The following is a 19,758-nucleotide window of genomic DNA, read 5'->3' on the forward strand; positions in this document are numbered from 1 at the left end:
TTAATTCCGATTGGCTGATAGAATCCTATCAGCCAATCGGAATTCAAGGGACGCCATCTTGGATGACGTCCCTTAAAGGAACCGTCATTCGTCGGGAGACAACGGAAGAAGAGGATGGATCCGCGTCGCCTGCTTCAAGATGGACCCGCTCCGCACCGGCTGCAAGAAGATCGAAGATGCCGCTTGGAGAAGATGTTTGCCGGTCCGGATGTCCTCTTCTTGCCGGATAGGAGGAAGACTTTGGAGCCTCTTCTGGACCTCTTCAGCCACTGGATGATGGATCGCCAACCCCCGCTTGGGTTGGATGAAGATGTTGGAGCCAGGACGGATCGGTGATACCTGGATGGTGAAGACAAGGTAGGAAGATCTTCAGGGGATTAGTGTTAGGTTTATTTAAGGGGGGTTTGGGTTAGATTAGGGGTATGTGGGTGGTGGGTTGTAATGTTGGGGGGGGGGTATTGTATGTTTGTTTTTTTACAGGCAAAAGAGCTGAAATTCTTGGGGCATGCCCCGCAAAGGGCCCTGTTCAGGGCTGGTAAGGTAAAAGAGCTTTTAACTTTTTTAATTTAGAATAGGGTAGGGAATTTTTTATTTTGGGGGTCTTTGTTATTTTATTAGGGGGCTTAGAGTAGGTGTAATTAGTTTAAAATTGTTGTAATAATTTTCTGATGTTTGTAAATATTTTTTTATTTTTTGTAACTTAGTTCTTTTTTATTTTTTGTACTTTAGCTAGTTTATTTAATTGTATTTATTTGTAGGAATTGTGTTTAATTAATTTATTGATAGTGTAGTGTTAGGTTAATTGTAGGTAATTGTAGGTAGTTTATTTAATTAATTTATTGATAGGGTAGTGTTAGGTTTAATTATATCTTAGGTTAGGATTTATTTTACAGGTAAATTTGTTATTATTTTAACTAGGTAACTATTAAATAGCTATTGTACCTGGTTAAAATAATTACAAAGTTGCCTGTAAAATAAATATTAATCCTAAAATAGCTATAATATAATTATAATTTATATTGTAGCTATATTAGGATTTATTTTACAGGTAAGTATTTAGCTTTAAATAGGAATAAGTTATTTAATAAGAGTTAATTAATTTAGTTAGATGTAAATTATATTTAAGTTAGGGGGGTGTTAGTGTTAGGGTTAGACTTAGCTTTAGGGGTTAATCCATTTATTATAGTAGCGATGAGCTCCGGTCGTCAGATTAGGGGTTAATAATTGAAGGTAGGTGTCGGCGATGTTAGGGAGAGCAGATTAGGGGTTAATACTATTTATGATAGGGTTAGTGAGGCGGGTTAGGGGTTAATAACTTTATTATAGTAGCGGTGCGGTCCGCTCGGCAGATTTGGGGTTAATAAGTGTAGGCAGGTGGAGGCGACGTTGAGGGGGGCAGATTAGGGGTTAATAAATATAATATAGGGGTCGGCGGTGTTAGGGGCAGCAGATTAGGGGTACATAGGGATAATGTAAGTTGCAGCGGTTTACGGAGCGGCAGATTAGGGGTTCAAAAAAATATGCAGGGGTCAGCGATAGCGGGAGCGGCAGATTAGGGGTTAATAAGTGTAAGGATAGGGGTGTTTAGACTCGGGGTACATGTTAGAGTGTTAGGTGCAGACGTAGGAAGTGTTTCCCCATAGGAAACAATGGGGCTGCGTTAGGAGCTGAACGCTGCTTTTTTGCAGGTGTTAGGTTTTTTTTTCAGCTCAAACAGCCCCATTGTTTCCTATGGGAGAATCGTGCACGAGCACGTTTTTGAGGCTGGCCGCGTCCGTAAGCAACTCTGGTATCGAGAGTTGCATTTGCGGTAAAAATGCTCTACGCTCCTTTTTTGGAGCCTAACGCAGCATTTGTTTGAACTCTCGATACCAGAGTTAAATTTATGGTGCGGCCAGAAAAAAGCCTGCGGAGCGTTAACAGCCCATCTACCGCCAAACTCCAAATCTAGGCCATAGAGAACTAAAGACACGTGCACACTCCTGAGCTCTTGCAAGTCTACCTAGTTTTAATCTTCAATAAAAGATACCAAGACAACAAAGCAAATTTGATAACAGAAGTAAATTAGAAAGTTGTTTAAAATCGCATGCTCTATCTGAATCATGAAAGTTTAATGTTAACTTTACTGTCCCTTTAATGGGCTATAAAAAAGAAGCATAATAAAATACATTATATACCACCTAATTCAATGTATATGCAAACATTTACATTTTTAATCCCAAAACAGGAAGGAATCTGACCATGCTCAGGCTCACAGAATATGGATCCAGCATTATGGGGCAGAGCCTGAGCATTCCAGGGCTAGAACTGATTGGCTCAGAATGGAGTCTGGGCATTGCTTATTTGGCCTACTAGTGCTGAATCTCTGAGGATTCTCTAGTAAAGCCCAGGGTATCTTTAGGGCTTAAATGGTGCACACATTATGTCAAGCTAGTATTTTACATTTTTTATATTACATTTTTATGTATTATTTATATAGCGAATATGATATGTAATGCCTTATTCCGGCCTTTTGAACTGTCTGGACACTGATCACTGGCCATATGTGTACTTTTATGTAACTTCATAATGTATAGCTGCTCTCTGTATGTGGAATTGCATAATATAAACGTGTCCTCTTTAAATTATATATAATTTATCTCATTAAATGGGATTTGATGTCACATTTTGAGGTTGTTGTTGCCAACATGAGGTTGCTCTTCAAGGCACAGTCTGTGATAGTTTGTTTTGTTACAGCACTGGGATCACATCTTCAAGACTGGAAGTTAATGGGGTAAATTTACATTATCAGCGCACTGGATGGGGAAAACATGCAGTTCTGCTACTTCCTGGTGTCTTAGGTATGAGTGTGTACTATACCTAGAGATATATATATTCTATCAATATATAGCTGATTTAAATGAGTAGTTATTGAAAATCCAATGTGCCAGCTACATCTAGATTTGCCAGCTGTGTTCCATAAAAATACTGGGCAACTGGAAGGTGATCTGAGAAAATTGTAGATAGGGGCAAGATCATATCAAGATCAAATGCCATGGGCTATAGCTCTTGTCAGTTTTATGTCAAATAGGACCTCAGATCAGAATGCACTGCTTGTCATTCCCATGAGTTAGATACCTCTGTCTTGACCTCAGATCAGAATGCACTGCTTTCCATTCCCACAAGTTAGATACCTCTGTCTTGACCTCAGATCAGAATGCACTGCTTGCCATTCCCATGAGTTAGATACCTATATCTGACCTCAGATCAGAATGCACTGCATGCCATTACCATGAGTTAGATACCTCTGTGTGACCTCAAATCAGAACGCACTGCTTGCCTTTCCCATGAGTTAGATACCTATATCTGATCTCAGATCAGAACACACTGCTTGCCATTCCCATGAGTTAGATACCTCTGTCTTGACCTCAGATCAGAACGCACTGCTTACCATTCCCACAAGTTAGATACCTCTATCTGACCTCAGATCAGAATGCACTGCATGCTATTCCCATTAGTTAGATACCTATATCTGACCTCAGATCAGAATGCACTGCTTGCCATTCCCATGAGTTAGATACCTATATCTGACCTCAGATCAGAATGCACTGCTTGCCATTCCCATGAGTTAGAGACCTCAGTCTTGACCTCAGATCAGAACGCACTGCTTACCATTCCCACAAGTTAGATACCTCTATCTGACCTCAGATCAGAATGCACTGCTTGCCATTCCCATGAGTTAGATACCTATATCTGACCTCAGATCAGAATGCACTGCTTGCCATTCCCATGAGTTAGAGACCTCAGTCTTGACCTCAGATCAGAACGCACTGCTTACCATTCCCACAAGTTAGATACCTCTATCCGACCTCAGATCAGAATGCACTGCATGCCATTCCCATTAGATACTTATATCTGACCTCAGATCAGAATGCACTGCTTGCCATTCCCATGAGTTCGATACCTATATCTGACCTCAGATCAGAATGCGCTGCTTTCCATTCCCATGAGTTAAATACCTCTATCTTGACCTCAGATCAGAACGTACTGCTTGCCATTCCCACGAGTTAGATAACTATATCTGACCTCAGATCAGAATGCACTGCTTGCCATTCCCATGAGTTAGATACCTCTGTCTTGACCTCAGATCAGAATGCACTGCTTGCCATTCCCATGAGTTAGATACCTCTATCTGACCTCATATCAGAACGTACTGCTTGCCATTCCCACGAGTTAGATACCTATATCTGACCTCAGATCAGAATGCACTGCTTGCCATTACCATGAATTATATACCTATATTTGACCTCAGATCAGAATGCACTGCTTTCCATTCCCATGAGTTAAATACCTCTATCTTGACCTCAGATCAGAACGTACTGCTTGCCATTCCCACGAGTTAGATAACTATATCTGACCTCAGATCAGAATGCACTGCTTGCCATTCCCATGAGTTAGATACCTCTGTCTTGACCTCAGATCAGAATGCACTGCTTGCCATTCCCATGAGTTAGATACCTCTATCTGACCTCATATCAGAACGTACTGCTTGCCATTCCCACGAGTTAGATACCTATATCTGACCTCAGATCAGAATGCACTGCTTGCCATTACCATGAATTATATACCTATATTTGACCTCAGATCAGAATGCACTGCTTGCCATTCCCATAAGTTAGATACTTCTGTGTGACCTCAGATCAGAACGCACTGCTTGCCATTCCCATGAGTTAGATACCTCTATCTGACCTCAGATCAGAATGCACTGCATGCCATTCCCATTAGTTAGATACCTATATCTGACCTCGGATCAGAATGCACTGCTTGCCATTACCATGAGTTAGATACCTCTGTCTGACCTCAGATCAGAATGCACTGCTTGACATTCCCACGAGTTAGATACCTCTATCCGACCTCAGATCAGAATGCACTGCATGCCATTCCCATTAGTTAGATACCTATATCTGACCTCGGATCAGAATGCACTGCTTGACATTCCCAAGAGTTAGATACCTCTATCCGACCTCAGATCAGAATGCACTGCATGCCATTCCCATTAGTTAGATACCTATATCTGACCTCGGATCAGAATGCACTGCTTGCCATTACCATGAGTTAGATACCTCTGTCTGACCTCAGATCAGAATGCACTGCATGCCTTTCCCATGAGTTAGATACTTCTGTGTGACCTCAGATCAGAATGCACTGCTTGCCATTACCATGAGTTAGATACCTCTGTCTGACCTCAGATCAAAATGCACTGCTTGACATTCCCATGAGTTAGATACTTCTGTGTGACCTCAGATCAGAACGCACTGCTTGCCTTTCCCATGAGTTAGATAGCTATATCTGACCTGAGAACAGGCCAGTTGATCTGTTGCCCATACTAGCCATTTCAGATCCTATTACCTGCTTAATCATGTATATGCCCATAATGCACCACAAATTAGAATCAATCACTTTAGTGTCCTAATTTTTTAAAATTAATTTCAGATAGAGCATGCAATTTTTAAGCAACTTTCCAATTCTGTTCTGTTATTCTGTTATAAATTTTGCTTAGTTCTTTGGTATCCTTTGTTAAAGAATAATTCTAGGTGAGCCCAGGAGCGTGCACGTGTCTGTAGCCATCTGGCATCAGTGTTTGCTACTATGTTTATAACAATGTTATAGATATAGTAGTTGCAAACTGTGCTGCTGCAGAGTGTCTGTAGCATTCTAAGGCGGCAGTGTTTGTAACCATGTATGACATTGCTATAAACATTGACGCAAACACTATTGCCAGACGGCTAAGGACTCCTTAGATCACCTTGGGTTACTATTTAAAAAAGGATACTAAGAGAACTAGGTTAGAATGATGATAGATGTAAATAGGAAAGTTGCTTAAAATTGTATGCTGTATCCAATCCATTTAAGTTTAATTTTGACTTTACTGTCCCTTTTTAAAGGGACATGAAATCCATTTTTTTCCTTTCATGATTCATATAGAGCATACCGTTTTAAACAACTTTCTAATTTACGTCTATTATCAAATTTGCTTCATTCCCTTATTGTCCTTTGTTGAAGATGCAGCAATACTACTGGGAGCTAGGTGAACACAGGTGAGCCAATGACAAGAGACATGTATGTGCACCCACCAATCAGTAGATAGTTCCCTGTAGTGTACTGCTGCTTCCGAACATACCTAGGTATTCTATTCTACTAAGGATACTAAGAAAACAAAGTAAATTAAATAATAGAAGTAAATTGGAAACTTCTTTAAAATTGCATGCTCTGTCTGAATCATGAAAATTTAAGTTTGACTTTATTGTCCCTTTAATGTATGGTGGTTGCTCATTTTAATATATATGAAAACATTAGTTTATTCTGCATATAAATGATGTGTTTTTTCAGGAAGCAGTCAGACAGACTTTGCCCCTCAGCTTACATATCTGAATAAGGAGCTTTTCACTATTGTGGCATGGGATCCTCGGGGGTATGGTCGTTCAATCCCACCTAATCGAGATTTTCCTCCAGACTTTTATGAAAGAGATGCAAAAGATGCTGTAGATCTAATGAAGGTAAGTGGGTTTTTTTTTTTTAATTAGAATGGACAATTAGCCTTTAAAAGTGAAGTCTTTTTACTCTTTAACTCCTTATTAGATCTTACTGGCAGCCAAGGGATGAAGGGTTTGTGGTTCTACTTTGAACCATTCTTCTTATGTCTGTAGAGTACCAGATAGTACTGTATAAAGGACATGATACCCAAATGTTGAAGCACTTGAAAGTGATGCAGCATAGCTGTATAAAGCTGACTAGAAAATTTAGACTGAACATCTCTATAATATAATATAATCATTTCTTATAAAGAGATTTTAAGCAGCCAATCAGGACTTTCAAGGGAGTGTGCATCTGGCATGTGCAGGCACAGTGTTCCAGCTGTTGCTGTCATGTAGTGCAGACCATTCCTTGTGATTCACCTGCTGACAACTCTGACGATCGTTTCACTATTTGTTATAGGTTTATCATAGTGAAACGATCGTCGGAGTTGTCAGTTGGTGAATCACAAGGAAGGTTCTGCACTACATGACAGCTGCAGCTTGGACACTGTGTGAACACTGAAGTGTGCTGAATTATATTGAAAGCAGAATCACGCTATGGATGTATCTATTTCTTGTTCTCTTTGAGGTTGATCCTGATTGGAATTCCCAATAAAGATTGAATTGGGCTCCTTATTAAAGGGACATGAAACCCAAAACATTTATTTCATAATTCAGATAGAGAATACAATTTTAAACATCTTTCCAATTTACTTCTATTATTTAATTTGCTTCGTTCTCTTGTTATCCTTTGCTGAAAGGTTTATCTAGGCAAGCTCAGGAGCAGCAGAGAACCTAGGTTCTAGCTGTTAATTAGTGGCTGCATATATATATCGATTGTGATTGGCTCACCCATGTGTTCAGTTAGAAACCATTAGTGCATTGCTGCTCCTTCAACAAATGATACCAAGAGAATGAAACAAATTAGATAATAGAAGTAAATTAGAAAGTTGATTAAAATTGTATTCTTTATCTGAATCATGAAAGAAATTGTTTGGGTTTCATGTCCCTTTAAGGACCCTCTAACATTTTTTGTTTCCAATCCTTGGTCTGTATAATACATTATTGGTTTGATATAAACACTATTATTGGTTTGGTATTAACACATTTTTATTCATATATATTATATTCACTTGTGGTTTTTATTATTTTTTTTGCACATTTGGTTACATTTTTAGTCACATCTTCCCTTTTAACATAGAGATGCTCAGGTGATATTTTCATGTCAGCTTTTTACAGTTATGCTGCATCACTTTTAAGCGATTTAGCATATGAGTATTGTGTCCTTCATTTAATATGCAAATCATGTATTTATTAATATTATGCTTTATTTATAAAGCGCCAACATTTTCTACAGGGCTGTCCATGGGTACATTTCGTTTAAATAAAACAATGATACAAAACTTTAGAAAAAAGACAACATTTGACAAACACAGGAGGAATTGAGGGCCCTATTCCCGTGGGAACTTACAATCTATTCCTGTGGGTACCTCTCAGAATAGGATGGAGCACTAGGATTTCTAACATAAACAGTTACAAATTGGCTATATTTCTACCATAAGAATGGTCTGTTATAAAGAACAGGGCTTGGGCAATTTGATAGCACAAACTGGCAATAAATGATCATTTGTGTTGCTTCCATCTAGACAAAGCCCCTCAACCCATTTTTTTCAACTACCCATTAAAGTTTTAACTTTTTCTGTTGGGTTCATAATATCCACATCTACACATATGTATTTATGGCGGCCCTGAAATATGTAATCAAATACAGAGATATTACTCTGACATTTTTACCTCAACATAGCTAACATTTGGGAAGAAATGCTATGTACACAATACTAGATTGCCAGATACCATGAGACCCCATATTTATATTCTTTTATAAGCAACCTACATTTCTGTACACACCAAAACTCTCTCTGTGGTACATGTTTAATAGTGCTATATACTAAACCTCAGGTTCTGGAAGACTAATACTATACTAACTAAATAACTTTAGACTAATCTAGTTAAAGGGACAGTCAACACCAGAACTTTTGTTGTTTAAAAAGATAGCTAATCCATTTATTACCCATTCCCCAATTTTGCATAACCAACACAGTTATAATAATACATGTTTACTGCTGTAATTACCTTGCATATAAACCTCTGCAAACTGCCCCCTTATTTCAGTTCTTTTGATAGACTTGCATTTTAGCCAATCAGTGCTCACTCCTAGGTAACTTCACGTGCATGAGCTCAATGTTATCTATATGAAACACATGAACTAATGCCATCTAGGGGTGAAAAACTGTCAAAATGCTTTCAGAGTAGAGGCGACCTTTAAGGTCTAAGAAATTAGCATATGAACCTCCTAGGTTTAGCTTTCAACTAATTCAGATAGGGCATGTCATTTTAAACAACTTTCCATTTTACATTTATCACGTGATTATAAACATATTTATCTAGTGAAAAGAAACACTTAAAGGTACAGTCAAATCCCAAAAAAACTTTCATGATTCAGATAGGGCATGTAATTTTAAACAACTTTCCATTTTACATGGAAAGTTGTTTAAAATTACATGCCCTATCTGAATCATGAAAGTTTTTTTTGTAATTGACTGTCCCTTTAAGTGTTTCTTTTTACTAGATAAATATGTAAATACTGTACATAGGAAATGTTGAAGACTGAGGTCATAAGACATGTATGGCACAGTTTTATTCACAATAAATATTAAGGCAGGTTGGCAAGCATATTAGTTCAAACAAATGTATGTCTATCAGCGCCACAATAATGCCATGCAAGCTATACCTAATAGGGGCGGAGTCTCCCAACCAGACTCCGATGTATGAATAAAAATAGAATGCCGAGGTACAGCGCTACACTACCCCCAAATGAGGGTTGTGTTGCTAAAGATGGTGTCCACGACTATAGAAATATATATTATATAAATAAAAATATCTATATTATATAGAACGTTAAAACGTTAATAAAGGGTTATGGGTGTGAAATACAATTTTATAAAATTTTATAAAATTAACAATCGTTTTATTAACATAAAATTACAATTAAAATTGGTATCCAAACTAATGGAATGTCCCATACAATGTTCAAAGAGTACTGGCCCATACAATATCCAATTGGTAAAGTCCCATACAAAAATGTCCAAAAAATATAAAAAATTAAAAATAAAAATATAAATATAAAAATATATGAGTTGTGATCAGCAACCCATATAGGAAAAAAAAAAAAAATATATATATATATATATAATCCTTATGAAGAAAAAATGTATGAAAATTATGAAGTGAAATAATCAAATAATTGTCTAATGATGTTCAAATAAACAATATAAGGGTTGTGAATAGCTCCAAATGAATCCAAATGTGAATGTATAAATGGTGATTTTATTGCACTATGTCCATTTTCTGTACACTTTTTTAGGTACAGGAGGATATCCCAATACATTGATAACCCTTTGAGAAGAGGAACATCAACCCAGCACTTTATACATTCACATTTGGATTAATTTGGAGCTATTCACAACCCTTATATTGTTTATTTGAACATCATTAGACAATTATTTGATTATTTCACTTCATAATTTTCATATTTTCATACATTTTTTCTTCATAAGGATTATATTATATATATATATATGAAAGAGTATGAGACAAGACAAGCGCCCAGGGGGACTATAGGCACTTCTATCAGGTGATGAGAGCTTTTTCATCACCTGATAGAAGTGCCTATAGTCCCCCAGCCTTCAAAAATCCCCTTTAAATAAAGGTTGCAGAGTTCCAGGGATACGCTGCAGACTCCACGGATTTACTGGAGACCTGAGGACACGCAGGAGGACTACAAGAGCTGAGAGTACAGTAACAGAAGTGCTTTTTGCATACCTCATAAGTTGAGGTTGAACCAGGTGAGAGCGGATTTTTCCCACTGCTACATTATAAGTAAATGATCTGAACGTATTACACGAAGTGTGCCCCTGGGCGCTTGTCTTGTCTCATACTCTTTCAGATTTCTAAGAGGAACCTCGCCCCGCGGGGGATCATTCTTCTTCTCTCAGACGAGCAGCCTACTTCTCCATAGCACACAGGAACCAGTATTGTGGATATTAATGAACAATACATATCCATAGACTTGCCACATTTGACTGAATGAGACTGTTTTCTGCTTAACCTGCAAGTGTCTTGTGTACACATATATTTTCCAGTAGTGGATGGGAAGATATATTAAGATTAACAGCATACTCATACACTTCTAGCGCTGATCTCTATAATCTCTCTCTCTCTCTCTCTCTCTATATATATATATATATATATTTCCTATATGGGTTGCTGATCACAAGTCATATATTTTTATATTTTTATTTTTTATATATTTTTTTTTCATATATATATTTTCCACACAATTTTTGACTTTTTCACCTGGATTGGAGTTTTCATCACATATATATATATATATATAACATTTGGATTGCCACTCATACATAATTTTTAGACACTCAGCTTTGGACACTTTATTTTTTATATTTTTTTATATTTTTGGGACACTTATTGTTTTTTGGACACATTTTTTGGACATTTTTGTATGGGACTTTACCAATTGGATATTGTATGGGCCAGTACTCTTTGAACATTGTATGGGACATTCCATTAGTTTGGATACCAATTTTAATTGTAATTTTATGTTAATAAAACGATTGTTAATTTTATAAAATTTTATAAAATTGTATTTCACACCCATAACCCTTTTTTAACGTTTTAACGTTCTATATAATATAGATATTTTTATTTATATAATATATATTTCTATAGTCGTGGACACCATCTTTAGCAACACAACCCTCATTTGGGGGTAGTGTAGCGCTGTACCTCGGCATTCTATTTTTGGCAAGCATATTAATCAATGTTTGGTGCCTAGCACAATAGCTTTATCTGATCATTTATGTACCTCAGTTTTATCCTCTTCCCACAGTTAAATCTATGGATATTACTTATAAGAAACCTACAAGTAAACAATGTATTTACGTTCTAAAAATGGAAATGTTTTTATAATTGCAGTGACTTCTTTATTTGTTGTTGTTATTGTTACTACTGCTAATACTATTTTGAGTAAGCGTAATAAAGGGACAGTACACTGTAAAATTGTTTTTATATTAATGTATTTTCAATGACTTTTTATACTCTGCAGCTGGTATAACATGTAGGAGAAATTGCATTTTCAGATTTATTTGTGTATATGAAGTAGCTGGTTTTGTGCTTTTAAACCACAGCCTATTGCAATGGGTTGAGCATCAGGTAATATCAGATCTCATTATATTATCACTTTGTGTACACACACTTGCTCCCTTATCTTATATTTGTCTGGAAAACTAAAGCTCAATACATAGAGAGAACAATGGGAAATTATCATGTTATTACTTAACTATCCTGCACCCCACTGTGAGTTTAATTTCTTCTGCTGACTGTGTTTACTTAGGCTATTTAATAGCTGAGACTCCAGTATAAAAACGTTCAGTATAGGTTTGAATACCACAAGCTAAATCAGCTATTTCAAAGGCCAAAATAAGGGTAAAGGAGCTACTTTTAAACAATTTTATACACTCCAGTAGGTAAAATGGATCATTGGGAACAATTTAAATGGGAGAAAATGTTGGGTGAACTGTCCCTTTAAATCTTCAAAGATAGATCAAAAACAAATAACAGTATAGCACAACATCACTCCAGTGTTAGTTTACTGGCAGTTGGTATTGCATATCATTGTCTGTACCGCCTACCAGAAGATTTGTTAAAGAAGGTTTCCTCACAGGTGGCACTTAGAGGAAAATTTATAAACAAAGCCGCACTGTGTTTTTCACAGGTTTTTAAAAGTATGAGGGCAATATGATAATTAGTTGCAGACCTTTTGTGAGAAATGTTAATTTTAAAGGTGGCCACATAATACTATGATTCAAAAAGCTTATTTTATATGCAATCCTTTCATAAAAGCTTTTCTGAAAAATCAGAAGCATAACCAGTATCTGTAGTATTAAAGAATCTAGTTTAAAACAAAACAAAACAGGGTTCTTTTGTCATCCTACTCTTCTTGATAATAAATGGCAACTTGCAGTGCCATTCTTTTACAAATATGTGTTTAGTGACACACATGCAAATCCATAGATGCATCTTGGTGTAGATTAATTACAGTTTCAAGTTGTGATGAAAAGTATATAGGAAAAACACTGACTATATCCAGTAGAACAAAATATTAAAGGGATACTAAACCCAAATTTATTATTTCATGATTCAGATAGAGCATGCAATTTTAAGCAACTTTCTAATTTACTCCTATAATCAATTTTTCTTTGTTCCCTTGCTATCTTTATTTGAAAAGCAGGAATGTGTCGCGATCGCTCAGCTGCTGATCGCTTCCTTTTCTCCAACATAGGTGTGTCCGGTCCACGGCGTCATCCTTACTTGTGGGATATTCTCTTCCCCAACAGGAAATGGCAAAGAGCCCAGCAAAGCTGGTCACATGATCCCTCCTAGGCTCCGCCTACCCCAGTCATTCTCTTTGCCGTTGTACAGGCAACATCTCCACGGAGATGGCTTAGAGTTTTTTAGTGTTTAACTGTAGTTTTTCATTATTCAATCAAGAGTTTGTTATTTTCAAATAGTGCTGGTACGTACTATTTACTCAGAAACAGAAAAGAGATGAAGAATTCTGTTTGTATGAGGAAAATGATTTTAGCAACCGTAACTAAAATCCATGGCTGTTCCACACAGGACTGTTGAGAGCAATTAACTTCAGTTGGGGGAACAGTTTGCAGTCCTTTGCTGCTTGAGGTATGACACATTCTAACAAGACGATGTAATGCTGGAAGCTGTCATTTTCCCTATGGGATCCGGTAAGCCATGTTTATTACGATTGTAAATAAGGGCTTCACAAGGGCTTATTTAGACTGTAGACTTTTTTTGGGCTAAATCGATTGATATTAACACTTATTTAGCCTTGAGGAATCATTTATTCTGGGTATTTTGATATAATAATATCGGCAGGCACTGTTTTAGACACCTTATTCTTTAGGGGCTTTCCCAAAGCATAGGCAGAGTCTCATTTTCGCGCCGGTGTTGCGCACTTGTTTTTGAGAGGCATGGCATGCAGTCGCATGTGAGAGGAGCTCTGATACTTATAAAAGACTTCTGAAGGCGTCATTTGGTATCGTATTCCCCTTTGGGTTTGGTTGGGTCTCAGCAAAGCAGATACCAGGGACTGTAAAGGGGTTGAAGCTTAAAACGGCTCCGGTTCCGTTATTTTAAGGGTTAAAGCTTCAAAAATTGGTGTGCAATATTTTCAAGGCTTTAAGACACTGTGGTGAAAGTTTGGTGAATTTTGAACAATTCCTTCATGTTTTTTCGCAATTGCAGTAATAAAGTGTGTTCAGTTTAAAATTTAAAGTGACAGTAACGGTTTTATTTTAAAACGTTTTTTGTACTTTCTTATCAAGTTTATGCCTGTTTAACATGTCTGAACTACCAGATAGACTGTGTTCTGAATGTGGGGAAGCCAGAATTCCTATTCATTTAAATAAATGTGATTTATGTGATAATGACAATGATGCCCAAGATGATTCCTCAAGTGAGGGGAGTAAGCATGGTACTGCATCATTCCCTCCTTCGTCTACACGAGTCTTGCCCACTCAGGAGGCCCCTAGTACATCTAGCGCGCCAATACTCCTTACTATGCAACAATTAACGGCTGTAATGGATAATTCTGTCAAAAACATTTTAGCCAAAATGAACCCTTGTCAGCGTAAGCGTGGATGCTCTGTTTTAGTTACTGAAGAGCATGACGACGCTGATATTAATATCTCTGAAGGGCCCCTAACCCAATCTGAGGGGGCCAGGGAGGTTTTGTCTGAGGGAGAAATTACTGATTTAGGGAACATTTCTCAGCAGGCTGAATCTGATGTGATTACATTTAAATTTAAATTGGAACATCTCCGCATTTTGCTTAAGGAGGTATTATCCACTCTGGATGATTGTGAAAATTTGGTCATCCCAGAGAAACTATGTAAAATGGACAAGTTCCTAGAGGTGCCGGGGCTCCCAGAAGCTTTTCCTATACCCAAGCGGGTGGCGGACATTGTTAATAAAGAATGGGAAAGGCCCGGTATTCCTTTCGTCCCTCCCCCCATATTTAAAAAATTGTTTCCTATGGTCGACCCCAGAAAGGACTTATGGCAGTCAGTCCCCAAGGTCGAGGGAGCGGTTTCTACTTTAAACAAACGCACCACTATTCCCATAGAGGATAGTTGTGCTTTCAAAGATCCTATGGATAAAAAATTAGAAGGTTTGCTTAAAAAGATGTTTGTTCAGCAGGGTTACCTTCTACAACCCATTTCATGCATTGTCCCTGTCACTACAGCCGCATATTTCTGGTTTGATGAACTGATTAAGGTGCTCGATAGTGACTCTCCTCCTTATGAGGAGATTATGGACAGAATCAATGCTCTCAAATTGGCTAATTCTTTCACTCTAGACGCCTCTTTGCAATTGGCTAAGTTAGCGGCTAAGAATTCTGGGTTTGCCATTGTGGCGCGCAGAGCGCTTTGGTTGAAATCTTGGTCGGCTGATGCGTCTTCCAAGAACAAGCTACTAAACATTCCTTTCAAGGGGAAAACGCTGTTCGGTCCTGACTTGAAAGAGATTATCTCTGATATCACTGGGGGTAAGGGCCACGCCCTTCCTCAGGATCGGCCTTTCAAGGCAAAAAATAGACCTAATTTTCGTCCCTTTCGTAAAAACGGACCAGCCCAAGGTGCTACGTCCTCTAAGCAAGAGGGTAATACTTCTCAGGCCAAGCCAGCTTGGAGACCAATGCAAGGCTGGAACAAGGGAAAGCAGGCCAAGAAACCTGCCACTGCTACCAAGACAGCATGAAATATTGGCCCCCGATCCGGGACCGGATCTGGTGGGGGGCAGACTCTCTCTCTTCGCTCAGGCTTGGGCAAGAGATGTTCTGGATCCTTGGGCGCTAGAAATAGTCTCCCAGGGTTATCTTCTGGAATTCAAGGGACTTCCCCCAAGGGGGAGGTTCCACAGGTCTCAGTTGTCTTCAGACCACATAAAAAGACAGGCGTTCTTACATTGTGTAGAAGACCTGTTAAAAATGGGAGTGATTCATCCTGTTCCATTAAGAGAACAAGGGATGGGGTTCTACTCCAATCTGTTCATAGTTCCCAAAAAAGAGGGAACGTTCAGACCAATCCTAGATCTCAAGATCTTAAACAAATTTCTCAAGGTCCCATCGTTCAAGATGGAAACCATTCGAACTATCCTTCCTTCCATCCAGGAAGGTCAATTCATGACCACGGTGGATTTAAAGGATGCGTATCTACATATTCCTATCCACAAGGAACATCATCGGTTCCTAAGGTTTGCATTCCTGGACAAACATTACCAGTTCGTGGCGCTTCCTTTCGGATTAGCCACTGCTCCAAGGATTTTCACAAAGGTACTAGGGTCCCTTCTAGCGGTGCTAAGACCAAGGGGCATTGCAGTAGTACCCTACCTGGACGACATTCTGATTCAAGCGTCGTCCCTCCCTCGAGCAAAGGCTCACACGGACATCGTCCTGGCCTTTCTCAGATCTCACGGCTGGAAAGTGAACGTGGAAAAGAGTTCTCTATCCCCGTCAACAAGGGTTCCCTTCTTGGGAACAATTATAGATTCCTCAGAAATGAGGATTTTTCTAACAGAGGCCAGAATAACAAAGCTTCTGGACTCTTGTCGGATACTTCATTCCGTTCCTCTTCCTTCCGTAGCTCAGTGCATGGAAGTGATCGGATTGATGGTAGCGGCAATGGACATAGTTCCTTTTGCGCGCATTCATCTAAGACCATTACAACTGTGCATGCTCAGTCAGTGGAATGGGGACTATACAGACTTGTCTCCAAAGATACAAGTAAATCAGAGGACCAGAGACTCACTCCGTTGGTGGCTGTCCCTGGACAACCTGTCACAAGGGATGACATTCCGCAGACCAGAGTGGGTCATTGTCACGACCGACGCCAGTCTGACGGGCTGGGGCGCGGTCTGGGGATCCCTGAAAGCTCAGGGTCTTTGGTCTCGGGAAGAATCTCTTCTACCGATAAATATTCTGGAACTGAGAGCGATATTCAATGCTCTCAAGGCTTGGCCTCAGCTAGCGAGGACCAAGTTCATACGGTTTCAATCAGACAACATGACGACTGTTGCGTACATCAACCATCAGGGGGGAACAAGGAGTTCCCTAGCGATGGAGGAAGTGACCAAGATTGTTCTATGGGCGGAGTCTCACTCCTGCCACCTGTCTGCTATCCACATCCCGGGAGTGGAAAATTGGGAAGCGGATTTTCTGAGTCGTCAGACATTGCATCCGGGGGAGTGGGAACTCCATCCGGAAATCTTTGCCCTAGTCACTCAGCTGTGGGGCATTCCAGACATGGATCTAATGGCCTCTCGTCAGAACTTCAAAGTTCCCTGTTACGGGTCCAGATCCAGGGATCCCAAGGCGGCTCTAGTGGATGCACTAGTAGCACCTTGGACCTTCAAACTAGCTTATGTGTTTCCGCCGTTTCCTCTCATTCCCAGGCTGGTAGCCAGGATCAATCAGGAGAGGGCGTCGGTGATCTTGATAGCTCCTGCGTGGCCACGCAGGACTTGGTATGCAGATCTGGTGAATATGTCATCGGCTCCACCTTGGAAGCTACCTTTGAGACGAGACCTTCTTGTTCAGGGTCCGTTCGAACATCCGAATCTGGTTTCACTCCAGCTGACTGCCTGGAGATTGAACGCTTGATTTTATCGAAGCGAGGTTTCTCAGATTCTGTTATCGATACTCTTGTTCAGGCCAGAAAGCCTGTAACTAGAAAGATTTACCACAAAATTTGGAAAAAATATATCTGTTGGTGTGAATCTAAAGGATTCCCTTGGGACAAGGTTAAGATTCCTAGGATTCTATCCTTCCTTCAAGAAGGATTGGAAAAAGGATTATCGGCAAGTTCCCTGAAGGGACAGATTTCTGCCTTGTCGGTGTTACTTCACAAAAAGCTGGCAGCTGTGCCAGATGTTCAAGCCTTTGTTCAGGCTTTGGTTAGAATTAAGCCTGTTTACAAACCTTTGACTCCTCCTTGGAGTCTCAATTTAGTTCTTTCAGTTCTTCAGGGGGTTCCGTTTGAACCCTTACATTCCGTTGATATTAAGTTATTATCTTGGAAAGTTTTGTTTTTAGTTGCAATTTCTTCTGCTAGAAGAGTTTCAGAATTATCTGCTCTGCAGTGTTCCCCTCCTTATCTGGTGTTCCATGCAGATAAGGTGGTTTTACGTACTAAACCTGGTTTTCTTCCGAAAGTTGTTTCTAACAAAAACATTAACCAGGAGATTATCGTGCCTTCTCTGTGTCCGAAACCAGTTTCAAAGAAGGAACGTTTGTTGCACAATTTGGATGTTGTTCGCGCTCTAAAATTCTATTTAGATGCTACAAAGGATTTTAGACAAACATCTTCCTTGTTTGTTGTTTATTCAGGTAAAAGGAGAGGTCAAAAAGCAACTTCTACCTCTCTCTCTTTTTGGATTAAAAGCATCATCAGATTGGCTTACGAGACTGCCGGACGGCAGCCTCCCGAAAGAATCACAGCTCATTCCACTAGGGCTGTGGCTTCCACATGGGCCTTCAAGAACGAGGCTTCTGTTGATCAGATATGTAGGGCAGCGACTTGGTCTTCACTGCACACTTTTACCAAATTTTACAAGTTTGATACTTTTGCTTCTTCTGAGGCTATTTTTGGGAGAAAGGTTTTGCAAGCCGTGGTGCCTTCCATTTAGGTGACCTGATTTGCTCCCTCCCTTCATCCGTGTCCTAAAGCTTTGGTATTGGTTCCCACAAGTAAGGATGACGCCGTGGACCGGACACACCTATGTTGGAGAAAACAGAATTTATGTTTACCTGATAAATTTCTTTCTCCAACGGTGTGTCCGGTCCACGGCCCGCCCTGGTTTTTTTTAATCAGGTCTGATAATTTATTTTCTTTAACTACAGTCACCACGGTACCATATGGTTTCTCCTATGCTAATATTCCTCCTTAACGTCGGTCGAATGACTGGGGTAGGCGGAGCCTAGGAGGGATCATGTGACCAGCTTTGCTGGGCTCTTTGCCATTTCCTGTTGGGGAAGAGAATATCCCACAAGTAAGGATGACGCCGTGGACCGGACACACCGTTGGAGAAAGAAATTTATCAGGTAAACATAAATTCTGTTTTTTCCCTATGTGTCAGCGCGGTAGCGCTTTCTTGGTTGCTTAGCAACCCTGTTCCTGTCGGCCCCTTCTGCTGACGTCAGGAGGCCTTCTTATTCCGGCGTCTCCTCTCCTCGGGGCCTGTATGTTTTCACTCGTTGGCTAAGTAAGTACCATTTTTATCTGTGATATTCTGAATCTGTGCTTACTTAATTCTGAACCCTGAATCCCTACCTGCCTGATATTTCGTTGCTGGACACTGCTTACCTGACTATTCCTTTGGTTAACCCCTACCTGTCTGATTACACGTTGCTGGACATTGCTTACCTGACTATTCCTTTGGTTAACCCCTACCTGCCTGATTACACGTTGCTGGACACTGCTTACCTGACTATTCCTTTGGTTAACCCCTACCTGCCTGATTACACGTTGCTGGACATTGCTTACCTGACTATTCTATTGGTTAACCCCTACCTGCCTGATTACACGTTGCTGGACACTGCTTACCTGACTATTCTATTGGTTAACCCCTACCTGCCTGATTACACGTTGATGGACATTGCTTGCTTGATTACTCTATTGGTTAACCCCTACCTGCCTGATATTTCGTTGCTGGACACTGCTTACCTGACTACTCTATTGGTTAACCCCTACCTGCCTGATATTTCGTTGCTGGACACTGCTTACCTGACTACTCTATTGGTTAACCCCTACCTGCCTGATTACACGTTGCTGGACACTGCTTACCTGACTATTCCTTTGGTTAACCCCTACCTGCCTGATTACACGTTGCTGGACATTGCTTGCTTGATTACTCTATTGGTTAACCCCTACCTGCCTGATTACACGTTGATGGACATTGCTTGCTTGATTACTCTATTGGTTAACCCCTACCTGCCTGATTACAAGTTGCTGGACATTGCTTACCTGACTACTCTATTGGTTAACCCCTACCT

At 39.6% G+C, this 19,758-nt stretch overlaps 1 protein-coding gene across 3 annotated transcripts in view; it reads left to right on the forward strand.

Moving 5' to 3' along the window:
• Positions 1 to 19,758, forward strand: part of LOC128660711 (valacyclovir hydrolase-like) — a 122,930-nt gene that overhangs the window by 25,731 nt on the left and 77,441 nt on the right. For all 3 annotated transcript variants that reach the window (XM_053714672.1, XM_053714671.1, XM_053714673.1), the window contains exons 2-3: positions 2,737 to 2,840; positions 6,370 to 6,536. In XM_053714672.1, coding sequence (XP_053570647.1) covers positions 2,737 to 2,840; positions 6,370 to 6,536 — 271 coding nt within the window. The remainder of the gene's footprint in view (positions 1 to 2,736; positions 2,841 to 6,369; positions 6,537 to 19,758) is intronic.

This window comes from Bombina bombina, chromosome 5 (assembly GCF_027579735.1).
Source record: "Bombina bombina isolate aBomBom1 chromosome 5, aBomBom1.pri, whole genome shotgun sequence".
In the NCBI taxonomy this organism is placed as follows: Eukaryota; Metazoa; Chordata; class Amphibia; order Anura; family Bombinatoridae; genus Bombina; species Bombina bombina.